This window comes from Pantherophis guttatus, chromosome 10 (genome assembly GCF_059756535.1).
Source record: "Pantherophis guttatus breed Tessera chromosome 10, ASM5975653v1, whole genome shotgun sequence".
NCBI lineage: Eukaryota > Metazoa > Chordata > Lepidosauria > Squamata > Colubridae > Pantherophis > Pantherophis guttatus.
In genome coordinates this window covers 1,778,813-1,798,479 of record NC_142072.1, presented here as the reverse complement: position 1 = coordinate 1,798,479, position 19,667 = coordinate 1,778,813, and the positions used below count along the sequence as shown (strand labels likewise).

Here is a 19,667-nt window from a genome sequence, read left to right as displayed (position 1 = left end):
CTCAAAATCTAAACGGGCCAGGCGTGATTATAACCTGGACAAAAGACCACAGAAGAGCCGAAAACTGGACTGGGAAAATGGAGAAAACAGTCCAGAAAAAGGCCATAGCAAACCTTTATTCCCTGTGTGGCGCAGAAAAGAAGTGTCCAAGTTGTCACTAAGAGTCACGTTGAACTCAAGGACAACACTCTTTTTCAGCTGTCAGTTCACACAATACATTTTCATTTGAAAATAAACAGAGTTGCCAAAACATTTGCCAGCCATAGAAACTATAAACAGGTAGCAGGGATGATTCATTGGGCTAGAACGCAGCGAAAGAAAGCAAATAGTTCATATTCATCCTTAAGCACAAATGATGGAAAAGAGCCAAAAGATGGACTGAGGGTGAGGAATCTGACCTTAAAGCCAGGATTTTGGCCAGCTGGGGCTCGAGGTGTGTAGAAAACTATCTACCTGCATTTTTCCTACTGCGCATAGTCCGTGAGTTACAACCGTTCATGTACTGATCATTTGAAGTCACACCAGCACTGAAAAAAGTGAATTATGACTGGGTTTTTCTTTTTTTTTACAATCATTGCAGCCTTCTCATGGTCACGTGATCAAAATTCAGATGTTTGGCAGCTGACTCATATTTATGACGGTTGCAGCATCCCTGGGTCACGTGGTCCCCTTTTGCGACCTCCTGACAAGCAAAGTCAATGGGGAAGCCAGATTCACTTAACAACCGTATTACTAACTTAACAACTGCAGTGATTCGCTTAACCATTGTGGCAAGGAAGGTCGTAAAGTAAGGCAAAATTCACTTAACTGTGAAATTCTGGGAGTTGAAGTCCACCCATCTTCAAGCTACCAAGGTTGAGAAACTCTGGTTTAGGATTTCCTGCCTGAGCAGGGGGTTGGACTAGAAGACCTCCCAGGTCCCTTCCACCTCTGTTATTCTGTATTCTATTCTGTAAAATGAGAACAAGCTGGCTTTTTCAAGGAGGAATCCCATGGTCCACTGCCCTCTTGTGCACAGTGGCCATGGAGAGCCCCTCCCAGAATATCCCCCCCCTTCCTATATTCCCCTTTGCCCCCTTCCTGGAATGCTGCAACCCCAAAACGAAACCGATTGTATCCTAGAATGTTTTGGTGGGTTGGAAAGGATGGGAATTGTAGTCCTGACATGCAGAGGGCGCCCGATTGGGGAAGGCAACCATCAAAAAGAGACGGGCAGGCCACGGGGAGATGCCCAGCAAGTTCCTGGGGGGCCCCCGGAGACTCTGCGGCTTCTCCCCATTTGCGCGACCGGGTGGCTTGGTCGTATCCTACACTCGGGAGGAGGGACGGTGAGCGGGCGGGGGTCTCTCCCCCTCCCCAATACATCCCCCGAGAAGGACCGGCCGCTTCCCATCGCGGAAAGGCTTTGGTAGCCGGAGAACGGAGCGGCTGCCTCCTTCGCCCGCAAGGAGGCGCCTTCACACAACCGCTCCGCCGACCGAGATGCTGGCCGGGGCAGGACCCGGGAGAGCGCCCGTCCGAACAGGTGTCTGCGGGACCAGCGCGCGACGGCCGGAGCAGCAAGCCCTTTGCGGGGAAAGGGGGATGCGCTGGACTACAAACGCCATCCTCCTCCTCCTCCTCCACCGGCCGGTTGGGGCCGCGGGGCTTGGAGCCGGCTCGGGAGCCTGGAATCGTCTCGACAACCTGCTCGCTCTCCCGTCTGATGCGAGGGCTTTGGGAAGCCGTGGCTCAGTTCCTAGAGTTTAATTCGGATCGTCCCACTTGAAGTATTGGGACCATATGAACTTGGCGGCGGGGCGGGCGGTTCTTTGGGGCGGGGGGGGGGTGAGTAGGGAAAGCAGAGGAGCCGCATTCATGGGGGCGGGGGTCTCTTCTCGCCTTTCCTTCCACCCGATCCCCTCCTGGACTTGCGCGTGGCGCAAATCTCGGTGCCAAGCCGCGCACAGGGCAGCTTAATCCGGAGTGAACTCCCTTGCAGTCCTGCGTGGTGCCGCAGACTCCGAAGTCCCCGCCCGCACTCGGCGGCATTCATCCCCAGGTGTATCCACCGAGGCTCCAACCTGCCCAAAGAAACCGGCGCCGCTCCGGGTTGCAGCAGCTCTGCGCGGCCAAGCTGCCTGCGCTGGATTCGGCCTCCCACCGCTCGCGCCCCCCCCCCCCAGCCGGAGCTCCCATCCGCAGCCGCGGGGGGGCACCCTCGACCCAGCCAAGTGCCCGCAAATGAGGGGGCAGAGCCCCCCGGGCGCCGGAGTGACAGCCTGGCGCCCAATGGCCGCGCGGCTCCGCCGAAGGAGGCGTGCCAGAGAGTCCCGATTCTGCCTGGCTGGAGGGGGTGGGGGCTCCTCCGGGGGGGAGGGGGAGCCAATGAGGCGGACGGGGGAGGGGCGGTGGGAGTAGCCTGGAGGGGAGTGGGCTTCGGGGCGGGGGGCCGGAGGAGCGCGGGCGGAGAGAGCGGAGGGAGAGCACCGCCGAGCCCAGCAGCCGGACCGGGGCAGGGAAGGAAGCGGAGAGAGCGAGCGAGCCGGCCAGCCATGGAGAATGGGCTGCAGGGTCCCAGGTAAAGCCGGCGGAAAAGCTCCCGCGGCGGCTTTCGCGCGTGGGGCGCTGCATCCTTTGCAAGGACGGGCAGGATGCGCCAGCGGCGGCCGGGGGGCAGGAGAGGCCGAGGGTTTCTGCAGGGGTCTCCGGACCCCCGAGGCACAGGCACGCAGGCGGAGGGGCCAGGGGATGGAGGAGTTCGTGGGGGTGGGGAGGGGGCAGACTTGCAGACTCGGCAAATTCGTCGACCCCTTAGCCCCCCCCCCTCCCCTCGTTTGGTCGAGATTTCCAGCGAGACTTGCAAATTGCGAGGTGAAACCCCCCCCATTTCTCCCCCCTCTTGCACAGAAGACCCCTTCCTCATTCTCGAAAAAGGTCCCGGTCTTCTTCCAGGTACCCTGGAAAAGTATTTGGGGAAGGGTCGCGGCATCCTCGGTGGCTGAGCTCCTTTGGAATGTGGATCGGAATACTCGGGGGGGTCATTATGGGGGGGAACATGCATTATTTGGCCATTGCAAAAAAAATTTTTTTTTTTAAATAAATTGGCCAGGTTTGTCAATGAACACACACATATATATATGGCTCCTTGGTCTGCCTATAGTTCTGCAGAAGAAGAGGAAGGGGGGGAATGTCTTCTGGGCTGCAAGGAGATCTATTAGATTACAGTAGGGATCTTGCCAAGGGTTTATCAGCAACTGGAGAAAAGAGGAGAGGTGAGCCCCACTTAAGCTGCCTGCTGGCCAGATCTCAAAACCGGACCTTTCCCACTGTCCTGGTTGTGTGCATGCGATTCAGCCTCCATATACATCTTGTTTACAGTACGGCAGACTTCCTATCATGGCCTCTCGCTCGCCTGCTGCCTTTAGACCCCAGATGGATTCTTTAATCGAGTGGATTAGAAGGGGGAGGGGGGCGCAAGGAATCCGCCCAAGAGAAAGGGAGGGGGAGCAGAGGTTTCAGGAAAAACTATGTTTTTTTCCCCAAAATATCTCTGCTTGGATAGTTTTGCAGCATTCTCCAGTTGTGTGAATGTGTGAGTGAGTGATATATATATATATATACATATGTATTTGTCTGCATCTGTGTCTAATCTCAATTAGATAGATAGATAGATAGATAGATAGATAGATAGATAGATAGAAATAAGAGATAGAGATATATTTGTATATTCATATTCAAAGGCAAAGGAATATGAATTCGTATTCAAAGGAGAAAAATTAACAATAAGGGAACAAGAGCGCACAGCTTGCAAATGGCAAAAGGAATTTTTGTACAGTAAGATTGTGGAGAAACTGAGCCAGCCGATTCCTACATGTCACTTATTGTGACAGTAATATTATCGACCAGCAGGAATGTTGTGAGTGGCATACAGTAGCCCGTTTCGTGGTCATCTTTAGGAATGTTGGTTTTGCAACCAGCTTTTACACCCGCAAAGCTTGGAGGCTGGAAGTTTTAAGTTGCCAGGACAGTTGGGAGAAGGGGGAAGAGAGAGGGGGGGAGGCTTCTGAGATCAACCTGCATTGGCAGGAATGCTTTCTGCACCCTGAGTTTGAGAGAGGGGTTAAGCTTTGGGGGGGGGGTGCAGTTTTGAAGCCACACCTGCAGACCTGCCGTAGCGTGTGGAAGACAAGGTGATCAGGATGTAGGTCAAATCCATCCGGATCTTCCCAAAACTGGGTCACAGAGAGTGCAGAAGGGGAGGCAGGAGACTTTGGGGGTTCAGAAAGAAATGGGGGAAAAAATGGCTTCAAGCCCCCTTCTCCCTGCCGCGTGCTTTCCAGCTGGCTGCGAGGAATTTGGACCTGGGTGGGTGCAATTGGGGCCTCGCTTGGCTGGTTGGGAAGGGGGAAGAATGTGTGCCCACGGGGGCTTCGTTGCCCCCAAGGGGGTGTGCTGCCTCGGCACGGTTCCTGGGCTGCAGAATTTGCCGCACTGGCTGTTCCGAGGCAGCTCTTGGCCCTCTCTGCCTGGGGAGGACAAACCTGGCACCCTTCCACCCGTCCGAGGCATCCGGCCAAGGCAGACCTCACTTCGCCCCTCCTCTCCCTCTTTTGAAACGCTCGCTCCTAGCCTATAAGAGTTTTAGTCTCTCGCGGAACCTGGCTAAGATGAGCGCGGAGAGCTGACTGCGGGGCGGAGGTGTGCATCAGCCCTAACCATGACTGTGTAACTCAGGGATGTCCTGGTCAAAGTATCAAAGGTAAGGCGAAGCTTTGATGATGCCGGGAAAACAGAATAGGAACCTTTTGGCCGCTCACCGCCTCTCTCCTTGGCAAGAAGGAAATGGCTCTGGGGGAAATCCGCGAACCGCTTCAGCTAAGAACCCGGGATCGGTCTCCTTCTCTCCGAAGGATCGTGGCCGGGATTGATTAAATCCAGGTTAGAATCCAGAGCTGATCTCCTGCTGATCCTGGCTACTTTTCAGAGGTCCTGAGGCATTCCTGCCCATGAAGGCACTTTCTGGGACTCCACAGACTTTTTATTATTATTATTTTTTTATTTTGATTTATATGCCGCCCTTCTCCGGAGACTCAGGGCGGCTTACAATGCGTTAAGCAATAGCCTTCATACTTTTGTATATTTATACAAAGTCAGCTTATTGCCCCCACAAACTGGGTCCTCAATTTACCTACCTTAGAAAGGATGGAAGGCTGAGTCGACCTTGAGCCTGGTGAGATTCGAACCTGCAGTAATTGCAGACAGCTGGTCTTAATAACAGGGTGCTTTAGACCACTGTACTACCAAGGCTCTTGCCTTAAGGAGAAGCTTCATTGGCAATTTTGCAAGGAGTATAAACCTTGGGGTATTTCCAGCACTGCCTCAGTCTTGCAAAATCCTGCAGCCTCCAGGACTGCTGGCTTAGGGTGCCCACGGCTGTGCCCAGCCAGGGATGGCAACTTCTAGGAAGTTATTTGGGCCAGGAGGAGGGACCCTTTTAAAACATGAACCTGCTGCCGGGCAAACCCTTCCCATCCTAATCCGTTGCTTCCGGATTGGGCTGTCTCTTCTGCATAACATCCCTGGCACTGCTCCGGGTTCTCCCCCACGGCTTCGCTGGCACCCTCTGGCGGCCGCTTCTCGCTGACTCTTGCTTTCTGCTTCAGCCCTTTCCCCTCTGCAGGCATCTCGACTGGCTGCTGTCCCAAGCCAGCCTCCTCCTCCTCCTCCTCGCACATGTCCTTCCTCTCCCCAGCCGTTGCTGTTGGCTGTTTTCCTCCGGGCAGGGAAGCCGGTGACCCTCGCGTGCCGGAGGATGAACACATGACCGGTCTTGTGTACATCACGTGTTCCCAGCTCCGTGCCAGGCCGTGACGCGGTGGGTGGAGGTAGGATCCAATTCCACATATGGAGAGGAGCCCGCTCGGCTCGGGGTTGGCAAGGAGTCGGCGGCCAGTGGATGGCAGAGACCGATGATGGGGCAGTTAGGCAGGAAGCTGGGCCTGAGGGTGCCTTCCCCCCAGGGGTCTCTGGGGCAGGTAAGTCCCTGCACTGTTTGGCCATCGCAGCTTTTCCCTCTGCCATCTCTTCCTTCCCTGCTTGGCTTGTTTGTGCCGCCTTCTCCTGCGCTCCTTCCCGTTCAGGCTTTGCTCCGTTTTCCTCTGGTGTTTTGACGTTCAACTTTTTTGGGCAGATATTCTCCTCCTCTTTGCTTTCCTCCTCCTTTTTCTCCTTCTGTCTTTCTCTTCTGTCTTTTCCATCAGTTACTTCTTCCATTTCTTCCCTGTTCCCTGGGCTGCTCTGGTAGATTTTGTTCTTTCCTTCCGCGATGTGTTTCGTGCTCAGCAGTTTCTTTGCTTGCTCGCCATTTTTTCAATCTTCTCTTTCTTCTCCTCTCTCTCTGCTTTTCATGATCCATTCCTTCATCTTTTATTAGTTTCTTCCTGTCTCTTTTTTCCGTTATTTTAATTTTTCTTTTCTTTTCTTTTTTTTTCTTCTTCTCATTCTCACTTCCATTTCCTTCCTTCCTTCTCCCTCCGTGTCTCTTTTCTCTCTCTCTCCCACACACATTTACAAATATACATTTTTGCATCCTCTATACTACTCTCTGCCCAAACCGAATCGGCTGCTCTTTTCCAAGCAGAGTTCAGGCTTCTGGCATTTAGGCCCAGTTTGGGGTGCCTCTCTCGGCTCGTACACATATTCCAAGTAGTGATGCAGAATTGTTGTTGCCAAACTACGGTCCGTCTCTACTTTGTGAAACAGCAAAATCTCAGGCACGTGAATCTAGAACTCGAAGGAAGTGAGTTTGATTTGCGTCTATAGTGGGAATCCAGACCGTGTTTTTTTTTCTCTCTCTCTCTCTCCCCTGCCCCGTGTTATTCTTCCGTGCATGGGACTAGATTGGTCTGGGACTTAATCTCTGGGCAAGAGGGACTTTGTTGGGGGGGTGGGGCTGAGTAGTGAGGAGCCCCTCTTGGAGAGTGAGAGCCAGAGCAGGACTTGTGTCTCTTGAGAAACATGGCTCTGGCCGCAGTTCCTCTTGCAGATCTATCTGTGCCTTCCAGGTCTCAGTCTTCCCCTTCTGTGAATTGGGTTATAGATATACTCAGTACGGCACTTTTAACACTGGCTTGTTTGTGGTCTTGGATGAACCAAGGGGCCCCAGAGGTGTTGGGAAGGATGGAGATATTACAACCTCCGCAATGTGAGAATTGTGGCTTTGTGGGTGCTGGTCTTCCTTTCCCTTTTTTGCTTGGGCAGCAATTCTAACTAGGCCAATAGGATTAAAAAGTCTGTTTGCACCAAAGGAGTCTTAACGTGTGGTTTATCTGACCCAGGAGTCCTCCCTACACCTTCTTGCAGACTTCTGTAAAGGCATCCGGGACGGCCGCCAAGGTCTTTCCGGAGCGTATGAGTGTCGGACAGCCCGTGATTAATTTTCTAAAATAAGAATCTGGGTTTATAGGCACTATAAAAAAAGCAGCAGGGTCTATGTTTTTGTGCCATAGATGTGACGACAGGATGGGATTATTCTCTTGAGAAGGAAACGCTCTCTGTACATGTCCAGAGGCACTGTTTTTGCCAACTGCAGATTGCTAAAAGTTTCAAGATTTTGGTGGAAGAGGTAAGGAGAGAGAGAAAGAGGTATAGATAGGTAGATAGATAGATAGATAGATCAATTATTTTAGTGTTATGGTTAGGAAGGAAGGAAGAAAAGGAAGGGAAAGGAAGGAAAGAAAGAAAGAAAGAAAGAAAGAAAGAAAGAAAGAAAGAAAGAAAGAAAGGAAGAAAGGAAGAAAGGAAGAAAGGAAACAAGTACAGGCAACCCTCGACTTAACAGTTCATTTAGTGACCATTCAAAGTTACAAAGGCATTGAAAACGTGACTTATGACCATTTTTCACACTTACGACTGTTGTAGCATTCCCCGTGGTCATGTGATCAAAATTTGGATGCTTGCCAATTGGTTCCTATTTATAACGGTCACAGTGTCCCGGGGGGGTCATGTGATCCCCTTTTGCGACCTTCTGACCAGCAAAGTCCAGGGGAAAGCCAGGTTCACTTAACAGCCGTGTTACTAACTTAACAACCAGGGGGATTCACTTAACAACTGTGGCAAGAAAGTTCGTAAAATGGGACCAATTTCACTTAACAAATGTCTCGCTTAGCAACATAAATTCTGGGCTCACTTGTGGCCATAAGCCAAGGACCACCTGTAAATACAGAATATGTAAATGCAGAATATGTAAATGCAGAATATGTAAATGCAGAATATGTAAATACAGACTACAGAAAGAAAACAGAAGAAATACATTTTGTCTGAACGGGTCGAGGGTCTCCTGCTTGAGCCGGGGGTTGGACTAGAAGACCTCCAAAGTCCCTTCCCACCCTGTTATTCTCTTCAAGCCAACCCCAGGCCCAGGGGAAATTGAAAGGGGAGAACCTGGTGTCAGTGAAGACCTAGAGACCCCCAGGAGCATAAGGCAGGAAAGAGGAAAAATTCCGGCACCCTGCAGGGGCATCGGTGCTGGATTCGAGAGGTGCTGCTGGGCTTCAATGTACCTGCTGATTTCTTCTGCCAGACAAGAAGGAGGCTGAGAATAATTAAGATGGGCCCCAAAGGCCATGTACAAGCCCACCCCTGAAAGGGAGGCTGGGCCCATAAAGTACCCCAAATAACTTGGACTGTTGAGGGAAGCACTCTCTTTCCTGCCGGCATGGCCCTTGCAAGAAGACCCTTCCCTCTGAACTGGGTCATTGGTCAGCTGGTGTAGCAGCTAGGAAGGTCAGCTAGTCCTCGAATTACGACCCCCGTTGAGCCCAGCATTTACCTTGCTAAGCGAAACTGTCGTTGAGTGGATTTTGCTCCGTCTTATGACCATTTCTTGCCACCGTTGTTAAGGGAATCCCTGCCATCCTTAAGTTAGTATCACGGGTGGGAAAAGCCAAATAACGAACTGGTAGACCAAGTGATCAATGGTAGAATTTTTTTTATAATAAACATCATTTATTCCAAGGAAGTAGAATTTAAAAACATTGATTTTTTTTTCCCAAGAAGCATATAGGTAATCCTCAACTTACAACCGTTTGTTTAGTGACTGTTCGAAGTTATAGCGGCACTGAAAAAAAGTGACTTATGACCATTTTTCACACTTACGACCGTTGCAGCATCCCCAGGGTCACATAATAAAAATTTGGACGCTGGGCACCTGGCTCACATTTATGACAGTTACAATGTCCTGGGGGTCATGTGATCCCCTTTGATCACATGACCACAGGGATGCTGCCAGGGTCACAAGCGGTCCTAAGCCACATTTTTCCCCCAGTTGCTTCGGTAACTTCGGTCACTAAATGAACCCGCCGTAAATCGAGGACCGCTTGGGCTTTCTATGGTTCGCTTTCTGGGTCTCTTCCCCGGCCTCTTTAGAGCTAGAATTAGTAGGGATGTTGGTGGGGCAGGGGTCAAAAAAGTCAAGATGGCAGCTGCTATCAGGCACCTGAAGCCCCGCCCCTTGTTATGACATCACACACACACGCCCCCTCAGATTCAGCCTCTGCTTTTCTCCCAGAATTAGCAAGTGGCACGTAAAAACGCTGGCTTTTAAGACACCCACACCCACCTATACACAATACACAATATTTTGGGTCAGAAGAAAGATTGCGTTCCTCTCCCAGCCCTTTCTGCCATTATAGAGTCAAAGATTCTCTTCCTGGTTTTTAAAGTGAGCATCATAATCTGCAGAGCATCAATAGTTTTGAGTTGGAAGCGGAGAACATGTTCAATTACTGTAGCTCATTTCTCTCTGTTGGCTTAAGCATCAGTCCAGAGGTTCAGTGCCCCGGATTTTTTTCCCGGGTAATGGATTTGAGGTGGTAGGTACTGCGCATTTTTTTTCTACACCTTTTGGAAATGCAATAAATACACATTTATTGTTGTTGAACTGCAGGCTATTCCTTCATCTTTCGTCACTCGTTTTGGGGTGCATTTATCACTCCCAAGTCATGACTTTGCTGAATTTCGACCAGGCTTGGCTGTTCCTATGGGATCACATAAAGTCATCTTTGTAATTTATTTATTTTTTCTTTCCTTTTTGGGTGTAAAGTTCCCCCAGAGCCTCTCGGTCCAAATAACAACAATTGTGTTATGGAATTGAGAAAAATTCCTTTCTGGTTCACACATCCCTCTAAGTCAGGGGTCTCCAACCTTAGCAACTTTAAGACTTGTGGACTTCAACTCCCAGAATTCCCAGCGTAGTTAGAGCAAGGGTCTCCAACCTTGGCAAATGACCTTGGCTGGCTGAGGAACTCTGGGAGTTGAAGTCCACAAGTTGCCAAGGTTGGAGACCACTGCTCTAACTAATCAATGTTTCTCAACCTTGGAAGCTTGAAGATGGGTGGACTTCAACTCCCAGAATCTCCCAGCCGGCGCTGGCAAACCCTCCGGATTGGACACCTCATTGGCCTGAAGCCTCTTTGAGTTTTGATGGCCAGCGACCACGATTTTTGTCCAGCGTTCTGGTTACTGAGAGTTGTAAAAGTAGTCCTTGACTTACAGGAGTTCCATTTGGTGTCCATTCAAAGTTACAACAGCAGTGGAAAAAGTGACTTTTTTTTCACACTTACGACCATTTCAACCACCCCCCATGGTTATATGGGGTCAAAATTCAGATGCTTGCCAACTGACTCCTATTTATGACGTCGGGGGGGGGTCACGTGATCCTTTTTTGTGACCTTCTGACCGGCAAAGTCAACGGGGCAAAGCCAGATTCATTTAACAACCGTGTGACTAACTTAACTGGAGTGATTCGCTTAACAACCGTGCGCCAAGGAAGGTCGCTAAAATCGAACGAAACTCACTTAAACAAATGTCTCGCTTAACAACAACAGAAATGTCGGGCTCAATTGTGATCGACTTCCTGGATATCCAATTTGGAAGGACCTGTTGTCTTCTGAAGTTGAGAATTGTTGTTTTGCTCACTTCTGGTTATCCCCACATAAGAGAAATTTGCATTCTGATTTTAAAAAAAAGCAGCCAGAGAGGGGAACGAGAACGATGGAGTGGTCCCGCAATTGCAATGAAGTTGATGGCATCTCCATGTTTTAAACCAGTGTTTCTCAACCTTGGTAGCTTGAAGATGGGTGGACTTCAATTCCCAGTTGAAGTCCACCCATCTTCAAGCTTCCAAGGTTGAGAAACACTGTTCTAAACCATCAGCTCTATGTGCAGAGCAACCTTTCCCCACTGGTGGGGGATTATGGGTCTTGGAATCCAACAGTGATGGACAACACTGTTGGGGGACTTCCTCAATAAACATTGGGGTTCATCTCCGATGGAAGAGGTCATTGGCCTTCCATACAATTTCTGGGGTTAGAGGGATGTTGGGAGCGTCTTGAGGTACCGTTGGCTCGTTCTTAGGTCGCGATTTCCCAAAATATGATGTTTTTTTGCAAGGTGGGAACAGTCCCTGAAGAGGCATAAAGGGAGCTTAAAAGTCAAGTCCAGTGTATAAGGTGGGTGGACTTCAACTCCCAGAATTCCCCAACCAGTATGCTAATGAAGTGTAAGATGGCCGGCTGGGGAATTCTGGGAGTTGAAGTCCACCCATCTTAAAAGTTCACAAGGTTGAGACACGCTGTAAGAGGACGCTCCCTGAAGAAGGCAGATTTGTGGGTCAAGTTTGGAGTCGAAATGAGTCCTTGCGGTATCTGTGGGATGAGGTCAAAAAAGTCAAAATGGCACCCGCGAATCACTGGACACCCCACAGGCTTCCTTGCGCCCCTGCACGCTTCCCAAGAGACCCTTGCCTGGTCCCCAAAGCTGCCTCCCTCCAAACCGGGAGGTGAAACACCTCGCAACTGCCGACACCAGGTGTGCGCGCACGACACAAGCTTGTTTAGCGATTCGCCCACCGCACTTCCTCTGCTAATTGCTGGCTGATTAAGGAGAGGAGAAAGGGCACCCCCTGTTTTCCCCTGTTTAATTGCACGCTTGCGAATCGAGCGCTGCCGTGTACACAATTCAGTGGCGCTGGCGAGGCCAGATGAGCTCCCAGGGAAAAAATAATAATAAGCGGATTAATGAGCTAGTCCTCAAACTTACGACGGTTCGTTCAGGGACCGTTTGAAGTGACAACATCTCTGGGAGATAAGTGACTTACGACCGTGTTTCAGACTTACGACCGTTGCAGCATCCCTCTGACCACCTAATCAAAGCTCAGACGCTTTGCAACCGACCCCTATTTACGACGGCTGCAGCTTCCCTGGGTCCTCTTTTGTGACCTTCTGACGAGCCAACCCAATGGTATAAACCAGTCTCGCTTAACGACGGCGTTCCTAGCGGAACACCTGCTGCGATTTACTTTTAAACAACTGTGGCAAGGAAGGCAAAGCTCGCTTAACACGCGTCTCACTCAGCGGCATGAACGTGGGGCCCCATTGTGGTCGTAAGTCGAGGACTCCCTGTGTCGTTAGGATCGAGGCGGCTCCAAAAGGCGGGTCAGGCGTGCCCACGGAGCTCGGCATTGCCAGCTCCTCCTTCTCTCCGCTCTCTTTGCCATGAAACCCCTTTTTAATGCTGGCACCGTCTTCCGCCTGCTGTATGTGATATCATTGCCTCCGGCTCAGTTACCCACCGGTGACTAATCCGAGTATTTTGGGGAGGGGGTCTTTTCGTCTGCCAGGTGGGAGAAGGGGAACCAGCTCCGATGTGGGCGAGGAGGCTAAAAACGAAGGAGCAGCAGCAGCCGAGATGCTGGCAACCTCGAGGGAACCCAAAGTTGCACGGTGCATTTGAACAAGTGGGGAGGGGGGGGAAGCGGATTTGAATGTGGGGCGAAGGGAAAGGGGGGCTGCACTCTCAACCTCCGCCTGCCTCCTTTCCCTGCCTCAGTTTCCCAAGCTTTGGGGGGGAGCATCTGCCCCTCCTGCCTCTCCTCCAGCCGCCCCCCCCCAGCCTTAGCAGCAGCCCTGTGCCAGCCCACTTGGCACAGGGCCCAGGGCTTTGCGTTGCAGCCGGGCGTCCAATGGCTGCGCCGTGTTCCCAACCGAAATTAGCAAGCAAACAGGAAAGAGGCCGGCCGCTGGTTGGCTGCTCGCGGCCTGCCCCGTCCCCCCGCCCGTCGCTCGGCTCACGTAGGCCCGGCCTGAGCAAGGGGCCTCTGGGCTGCCGTCCAAGCAGTGTGGGGTGGGGTGGGGGGGGACAGGCAGGGGGAGGGCAGGGGAACGGCTCGGGCCTCTCCGGGATCCAGAGGGCACGGCGGTGCAGGCAGCAAGCCCAGGCTGATGGCACAGCAGCCAGCCTTGCCAGGGTGGGTGGCATGAGGGCAGGGATCCCCAAAGCAGGCAGCCCCGCAACGTACCACCCACAATCAGCTGGGCTGTTGCAAATGCAGTGCCACGGGGGTCTTCCAGGCGGTGGGCTAGGGGCTCTGGCATTCTGCAGAGACGTCACAGACAGGGCTGCCAGCCAGCACTTGGGGGAGGCCCTCTTCCTATCCGGGAGACCCCTCCTCAAATATTTCTCCCTCCCCATAACTCTTGACTGCTGAGCCTGCATCTCTGTTTCTCGGGAAATTCAGCAGCCGGGGGGGGGGGGGGGGCTTGGGAGGGGGGTGGGTGGGAAATGCATAGCCTGGCTTGCTGGTTTGCTTTTCCCTTCCACCTCCGGCCCGTTGGAAGGTCAACCAAGGTTTTAGCATCCATATTCGGAAACGCTTTCTTCGGGATGTTTAAACTGAGGCTGTTTCCAAACGGGAGTTTTTGCAAAGAGGGATGGGGTGGAAGGTGCGGGGGAAATATCCCAGGCTCCCCGAGCATAGAATGGAGGAATAGCATTGGTTCTCTATTCTGGGGGGGGGGGGCTGGTCTGGACTATGGTGTCCATCATCCCCTTCCAGCATGGCATGGGAAAGATGGGGGCTCTGGTCCAACCCAGGGCTCTTCTTAGACTTCCTCCCCAATCTATGGTAGCGTTGCTCAAACTTGGGACACTTAAATGTGTGGACTTCAATTCCCAGAATTCCCCATTAGCATGCTGTCTGGGGAATTCTGGGAGTTGAAGTCCACCTATTTTCAGGTTCACGTGCACGCTGGCTGGGGAATTCTGGGTGCTGAAGTCCACCCGTCTTCCAGTGGCCACATTTGAGAAGCACTGCTCTCCATAGCTTCCGTCGCCCCGTGCCTCGTGTGTTCATTGCTGGGTCCTCCTTCAGGAATCGCAACTGAGCTGGGTCCCTTATTATAGGCCAGTGGGTGAAGTGGCTACGCCAGGCAGGCCTGGCATCTCCTGATCCTGGCAACGCCCGCCAGGACGCCTGTTTCTTGGTGGGCTGCAGGGGAATTCTGCTCCGGCTCCTTCTGCCGATTCACACGCTGTGTATGTTCTTGGCTTCCTCCCCTGGCTCAGCCTGGGAACAGGCCATGGAAGAGCGCCAAGGAAGGTCTGCCTTGCCGGCCATTTGCCTCCATGGGGTGGGTGGGGGGCGCTGTAGTCACCCCCCCACCTCAAGACCACCCAAGAAGCCCCAGGCTTCCCCCTTCCAGTGTCCTGCAGAGTTTCAGAAAGGGACTAGAGAAAGGGACCGCTTCTGTCCTGGGAAGCCAGTCCGGGTGACTCAACCAGGGTGCCTTCCTCCCGCCACCCGCCAGCCCTCTGACCCAGTTGGATGAGCGCCTGCCTGCAGAGAAAGAGAGGGCATTTCAGGCTGATTTCGCAGCCGGGAAGAAAATACACCAGACACAGACCCCACGCTGGCTGCATCTGTTGCTCTGCAGAGAACCCTGTTAGAAGAGCTGGTGGCGTGCGACGGTTACCCCCACGTCGATGCGCAACACCTGTCGAACCCCCAAAGTTGTGCCCGTCAACTTTCTGAAGCCGGATCCCTTAGCGTTGATGTGCCGAAACAGCTGGCCTGGCTTCCCAAAATATCTGCGTACCGGACGAGTCCAGATTCTCAGCCCAGCCCAGCAGAGGGGATTCACGGGTCGGGATTGTGTGATCATGTCTCCTACTGGGAATCCTTGACTTGCGACCACAATTGAGCCCCAAATCACCGTTGTGAAGCGAGACACTTGTTCAGTGAGTTTTGCCCCCTTTTACGACTTTTCTTGCCACCGTTCTAAAGTGAATCACCACAGTTATTAAGTTAGACACCCAGTTGTTAAGTGAATCTGGCTTCCCCCTTGACTTTGCTTGTCAGAAGGCCGCAAAAGGGGATCGCGTGACCCTGCGATTCTGCGACCGTCATAAATATGAACCAAGCATCCGAATTTTGATCCCACGATTATATAGGTTGTTACAAAAACTGTCGTAAGTCACTTTTTTCAGTGCCTTTGTAAACTTCGGTCCCTAAATGAATGGCCGTAAATCAAGGACTATCTGTATTGTGCTTTCTAGGGGCCAATTTGCTTTTCTCTCGGTCACCGCAAGGAGAGGGCCCACGCTTGATTCTATCAGAAGGACTCCTGTGCTGAGGATAAAATCGAATTTCCATCCAAAATCATGCACGATAGGAGAAGGGGAAAAGCTCTTCGTGCCAGCATTAGTGAGTTGAATTTGTAAATGGGGCTGCAGCGATTCCCATAATCTGGCATCACACTTCTCAAACCCGGCAACTTTTAAGGTCGGTGGACTTCAACTCCCAGCATTCCCCAGCCAGCAAAGCCCTCTTCGCCAAAGCTGGCTGGGGAATTCTGGGAGTCGAAGTCCACCGATTTTAAAAGTTGCCGGGTTTGAAAAACACTTACCTGGGGAAAGCAATCATCCATTTTTAAGGAATTGCTCCCTAAAAGCAGACACAATCCAGAAACGGCTGCAAAAATACATAAGGGTCTCTTCGTTTGCCAACATTTTTCGGTCTCCGGAATGGGGGGGGGAACCCTGAGTCCCCCATAATACAGCCAACTCTGGACAGCCGGTTGTCTCTACCGCTCCGTGCCTCGATGTCCCGATTTAACATCCCAGCAAACAGACTCAAAGCAGGCGCTGCCGTTTGCTTTCCTTTCCTTTGGCAGCCTTACCCGGTTGCCTGCCCCACACATACACATACACACACACACACCCAAACCCCAGTGTGCGTTCAGGTAAAAGGTGGCGTACCCCTCCCTTCTGTACACAAACAGGGCTCTCCAGATGTAAAGCTGTAGGGCGTGGAGCCGGCTGGCTTGCCAAGAACATTGCGTTCCCACCCAAACCAGAGGGAAGAGGCTTTGTGTGGGTGTCGGGAACGAGGTGTGTGTGTGTGGGGGGGGGATTTTGAGAGGTTTGGCTTTGAAGGGCACCTAAGCCTCCCCCCCCCGCCAAGATGGACTGGGGGGGGTTGCCGTGACGCGGGGTGCAAAATTTGCCGCAGATGATTTTTGAATGCATTTGGAATCCTTTTGCTTGTTCTGCAAGTGGTTGAATACGGTTCATTTGGGGAGGGGGCGCTCTGGGAACCGGGAGGGGGCCACAGCAGCTGCCCAGAGCACCCTCAAGGTGTTCCAAAGATTTTACACAGAATCACAGAGTTGGAAGGGACCTTCTAGGTCATCTAGTCCAACCCTCTGCCCAAGCAGGAGATCCTGTCCCTGTTCGATTTAGGAGTGGTGCCCAAAAGTTGTACGAGAAAGAGACACACATGCACTCTCTCTCTCTCTCTCTTTCTCCCTGTAATGAATGAAACTCTCCACCTCCTCCTCCTCCTTTCCTTCCCTTCTGCCCTCCCCTCCCTTCCCTTGTCTCTCCTCCCACGACCGAGCAGCAGTTGGCATCCGTCCCTGTTTCCAGTACACTGTGTCCTGGACTGACGTGGACAGAACAGCCAAAGGCTTTGCCAAGAGCACGTGCAGCAGGGTTCCTGCTTTGGAGTGGGCGGGAGAAGAGAGATGACACATGCACACAGACACACACACACACACTCACACTCAGATGGGAGTGGGTGGGGACGGCCGCGGAGTCGGTGAAGCTTTGCAGCATGTTCAGGCTCAACGAAACCCAGCACAGACCAGCTTTCTGCATCAGCTTGGATGGGGACCCTATTTTAGAAAGGGGAGGGGGCATGTCACACATGCACACACACACACAAGCACACACACACACGACTGAGCTTGATTTGGGTTCTCCGGGGAGTGTTTCTCCCAAATTGTTTCCACAGTGGGTTGGACTAGATGACCTCCAGGGTCCTTTTCCAACTCTGTTATTCTGTGTAAAATCTTTGGAACTGCTTGAAGGGCGCTCTGGGCAAGCCCCCTCCCGGTTCTCTGCCGGTGGGGAGAGTGCCCCTAAGCATGCACAGAGTTTTTCTTCCTCTCTCACGCAGGTCAGTTTGGACTGAGGGATTGCAAATCCGGCCAGGTTTGGCAAAGGGGGATGTTCCTGGCACGGTGTGAGGGCCGAGGACTGGCTGACCCAGAGTCCGTGGCATCGCTTTGCGTCCTGCAGGATAGCAGGACAACACCTCCCCTCTGGATCCTCCGGTCCTTAAAAATTAAACTTCAAATAAATACATAGCAAGGGTGGCGGGACAGACCAACCCTCTGGGACGCTCCAGTCCTTAAAAATTAAAATAAATAGCAAGGATGCCAGGATACATCAGCTCTGTTGGGCATTTGAATCCTGACAATTTAAAACAAAAGTTAAAATAAATACCTAGCAAGGGTGGCAAAACACACCAACCCTCTAGAGCCTTGGTAGTACAGTGGTCTAAAGCACCCTGTTATTAAGACCAGCTGCCTGCAATTGCTGCAGGTTCGAATCTCACCAGGCTCAAGGTTGACTCAGCCTTCCATCCTTTCTAAGGTAGGTTAAATGAGGACCCAGATTGTGGGGGCAATAAGCTGACTTTGTATAAATATACAAAAGGATGAAGGCTATTGCTTAACGCATTGTAAGCCGCCCTGAGTCTCCGGAGAAGGGCGGCATATAAATCAAATTTAAAAAAAAAAAAGAGAGTGGGGATCTGGATATATTCCTAAACCTCAGCTTGTCCATGTCTTGGTGAAGTTATTAATGAAACAATTAATTGACCAAACGTACAGAAGGAGCCCAGGATTGTTAGAACAACGCATTGTCCAGTTTCACTCCCTGTCTTTGTGGGGCAGTGGCTGGTGGGAAGAGTGCCAACTGCCCATTGAAACAAAAGGCCCTTTATCCGAGCGCAGTTTGCTGCAGGAAGACGGCTGCTGTGCCTTCCTGACCCAGGTTAGGAGTGTCGTGTGAAACCTCTCAGCCGAGCAAACTGCTCCTCTTCCTCCGGCTGTTTTCCAGGACGACATGCCCGGTGCGGGCCACCCCCCCTTGTTGCCCCAGAGGGAAATGTGGGGTGGAAACCCTCTGCTTCCACAGACTTGTGCAAAGAACGATTTTCATTTGAAATCTCCCCATTCTATTGTTGCCTCCCGGGAGATGCAGCCTCATCTTAGCATCCGCCGACTGTCCTAGTTGAAAGAAGGAAGTCATCTGGAGGGAACAATTGAGGAGGGGGCTGTCTGCAGTGGCAAGGGAGGAGGGGGGGGCTGTTGGCATGCCAGCAGAGCTTTTTCTGCCCGCCCACTCCCTTCTCTCTCTCTCTCTCTCTCTCTCTCTCTCTCCCCCCCTGCCCCCTTTTGCAGTTTTGTGCTAATCAGGGGGCAGCGGTGTGCCCCTGCACCCGTTGGTAACACGCAGCGTGTGCGAAACTCAGATATCCTCAGTGGAGGAAGCACATTGACGTCAGAGATGCTACGAAGGCTTTGAAGATGCGTGCGAGCTTTGGCGTCGCCAGCCTCTGACGAAGGAGGGCTCTGGTTGCGTGCGGAACATGTCCCCGAAAAAAGTTAGGGTCCTCACCCACCGTAGGGCACCCGAAAGTCGGAGAGAAAGAGGTGGGTGGGTGGCAGCTGCAAAGGGGACGGAGCCAAGCTCCGAGATCGTGCGCTCAGCCGCTCGGTCCCCCGTGGCTTCTCTGCCACTGCAGCTTTGTTCCTCTTCAGGAGATCTTCTCTTTGGAGGACTAAAATTAGAACCAAGAAAGAAAGGAAGAAAATACTTGTAAACAGCTTCCAGGATAGGGACTCTCATGTGGATCCTTGCCCACTGTCTCCCCAACCTGTGGGTTTTTTTTTTTTTTTTTTTTGGAACAACCTTAAGGACTAGAAACTTGAAATGAGCGTGGGTGCAAACGAAAATTGAGCTTCCGGGATTGCTGCATTCCCAGGCACGTGTTGATGTACAGATAGTCCTCGACATTACGGAGCCCAGCATTTCTGTTGCTAAGGGAATCATTTGCTAAGTGAGTTTTGCTCCGGTTTATGACTTTTTTTCGCCACGGATGTTGCAGCAAATCACTGCGGTGGTTAAATTAGGAGTACGGTTGTTAAGTGAATCTGGCTTCCCCGTTGGCTTGGCTTGCCAGAAGGTTGAGCACGTGAGACCGTCATAAATACGAGTCAGTTGCCAAGCCATCTGAATTTTGATCACGTGACCTTCGGGAGGCTGCAACGGTCGTAAGTGTGAAAAATGGCCATAAGTCACTTTTTTCAGTGCCGTTGGAACTTCAAATGGTCGCTAAATGAACTGTTGTACGTCGAGGACTGTATGTGTTGTACAACTGACTGTTCATAAGTCAGACATCTTGGGATTATGCGTGATATGAAGCAACGCTTGCTCCCGAGTTTATCAAACTGCCACCATTGTTAAGCGAATCATTGCCATTGTTAAATGCATTGCAC

The 19,667-nt window shown here is 51.9% G+C and overlaps 1 protein-coding gene across 3 annotated transcripts in view; it reads left to right on the top strand.

Moving 5' to 3' along the window:
- The first annotated feature begins 2,430 nt into the window (after window positions 1-2,430).
- HIF3A (hypoxia inducible factor 3 subunit alpha) overlaps window positions 2,431-19,667 on the top strand; it is a 36,376-nt gene continuing 19,139 nt past the window's right edge. The window contains exon 1 of one of the 3 annotated variants that reach the window (XM_034438188.3): window positions 2,431-2,560. In XM_034438188.3, the coding sequence (XP_034294079.2) occupies window positions 2,535-2,560 (26 nt within the window). In that variant the 5' untranslated portion in view covers window positions 2,431-2,534. Of the gene's footprint in view, window positions 2,561-4,190; window positions 4,742-5,843; window positions 6,018-19,667 lie in introns of those variants that run through there. The other 2 variants (XM_034438189.3, XM_034438190.3) reach the window with 2 other exon arrangements.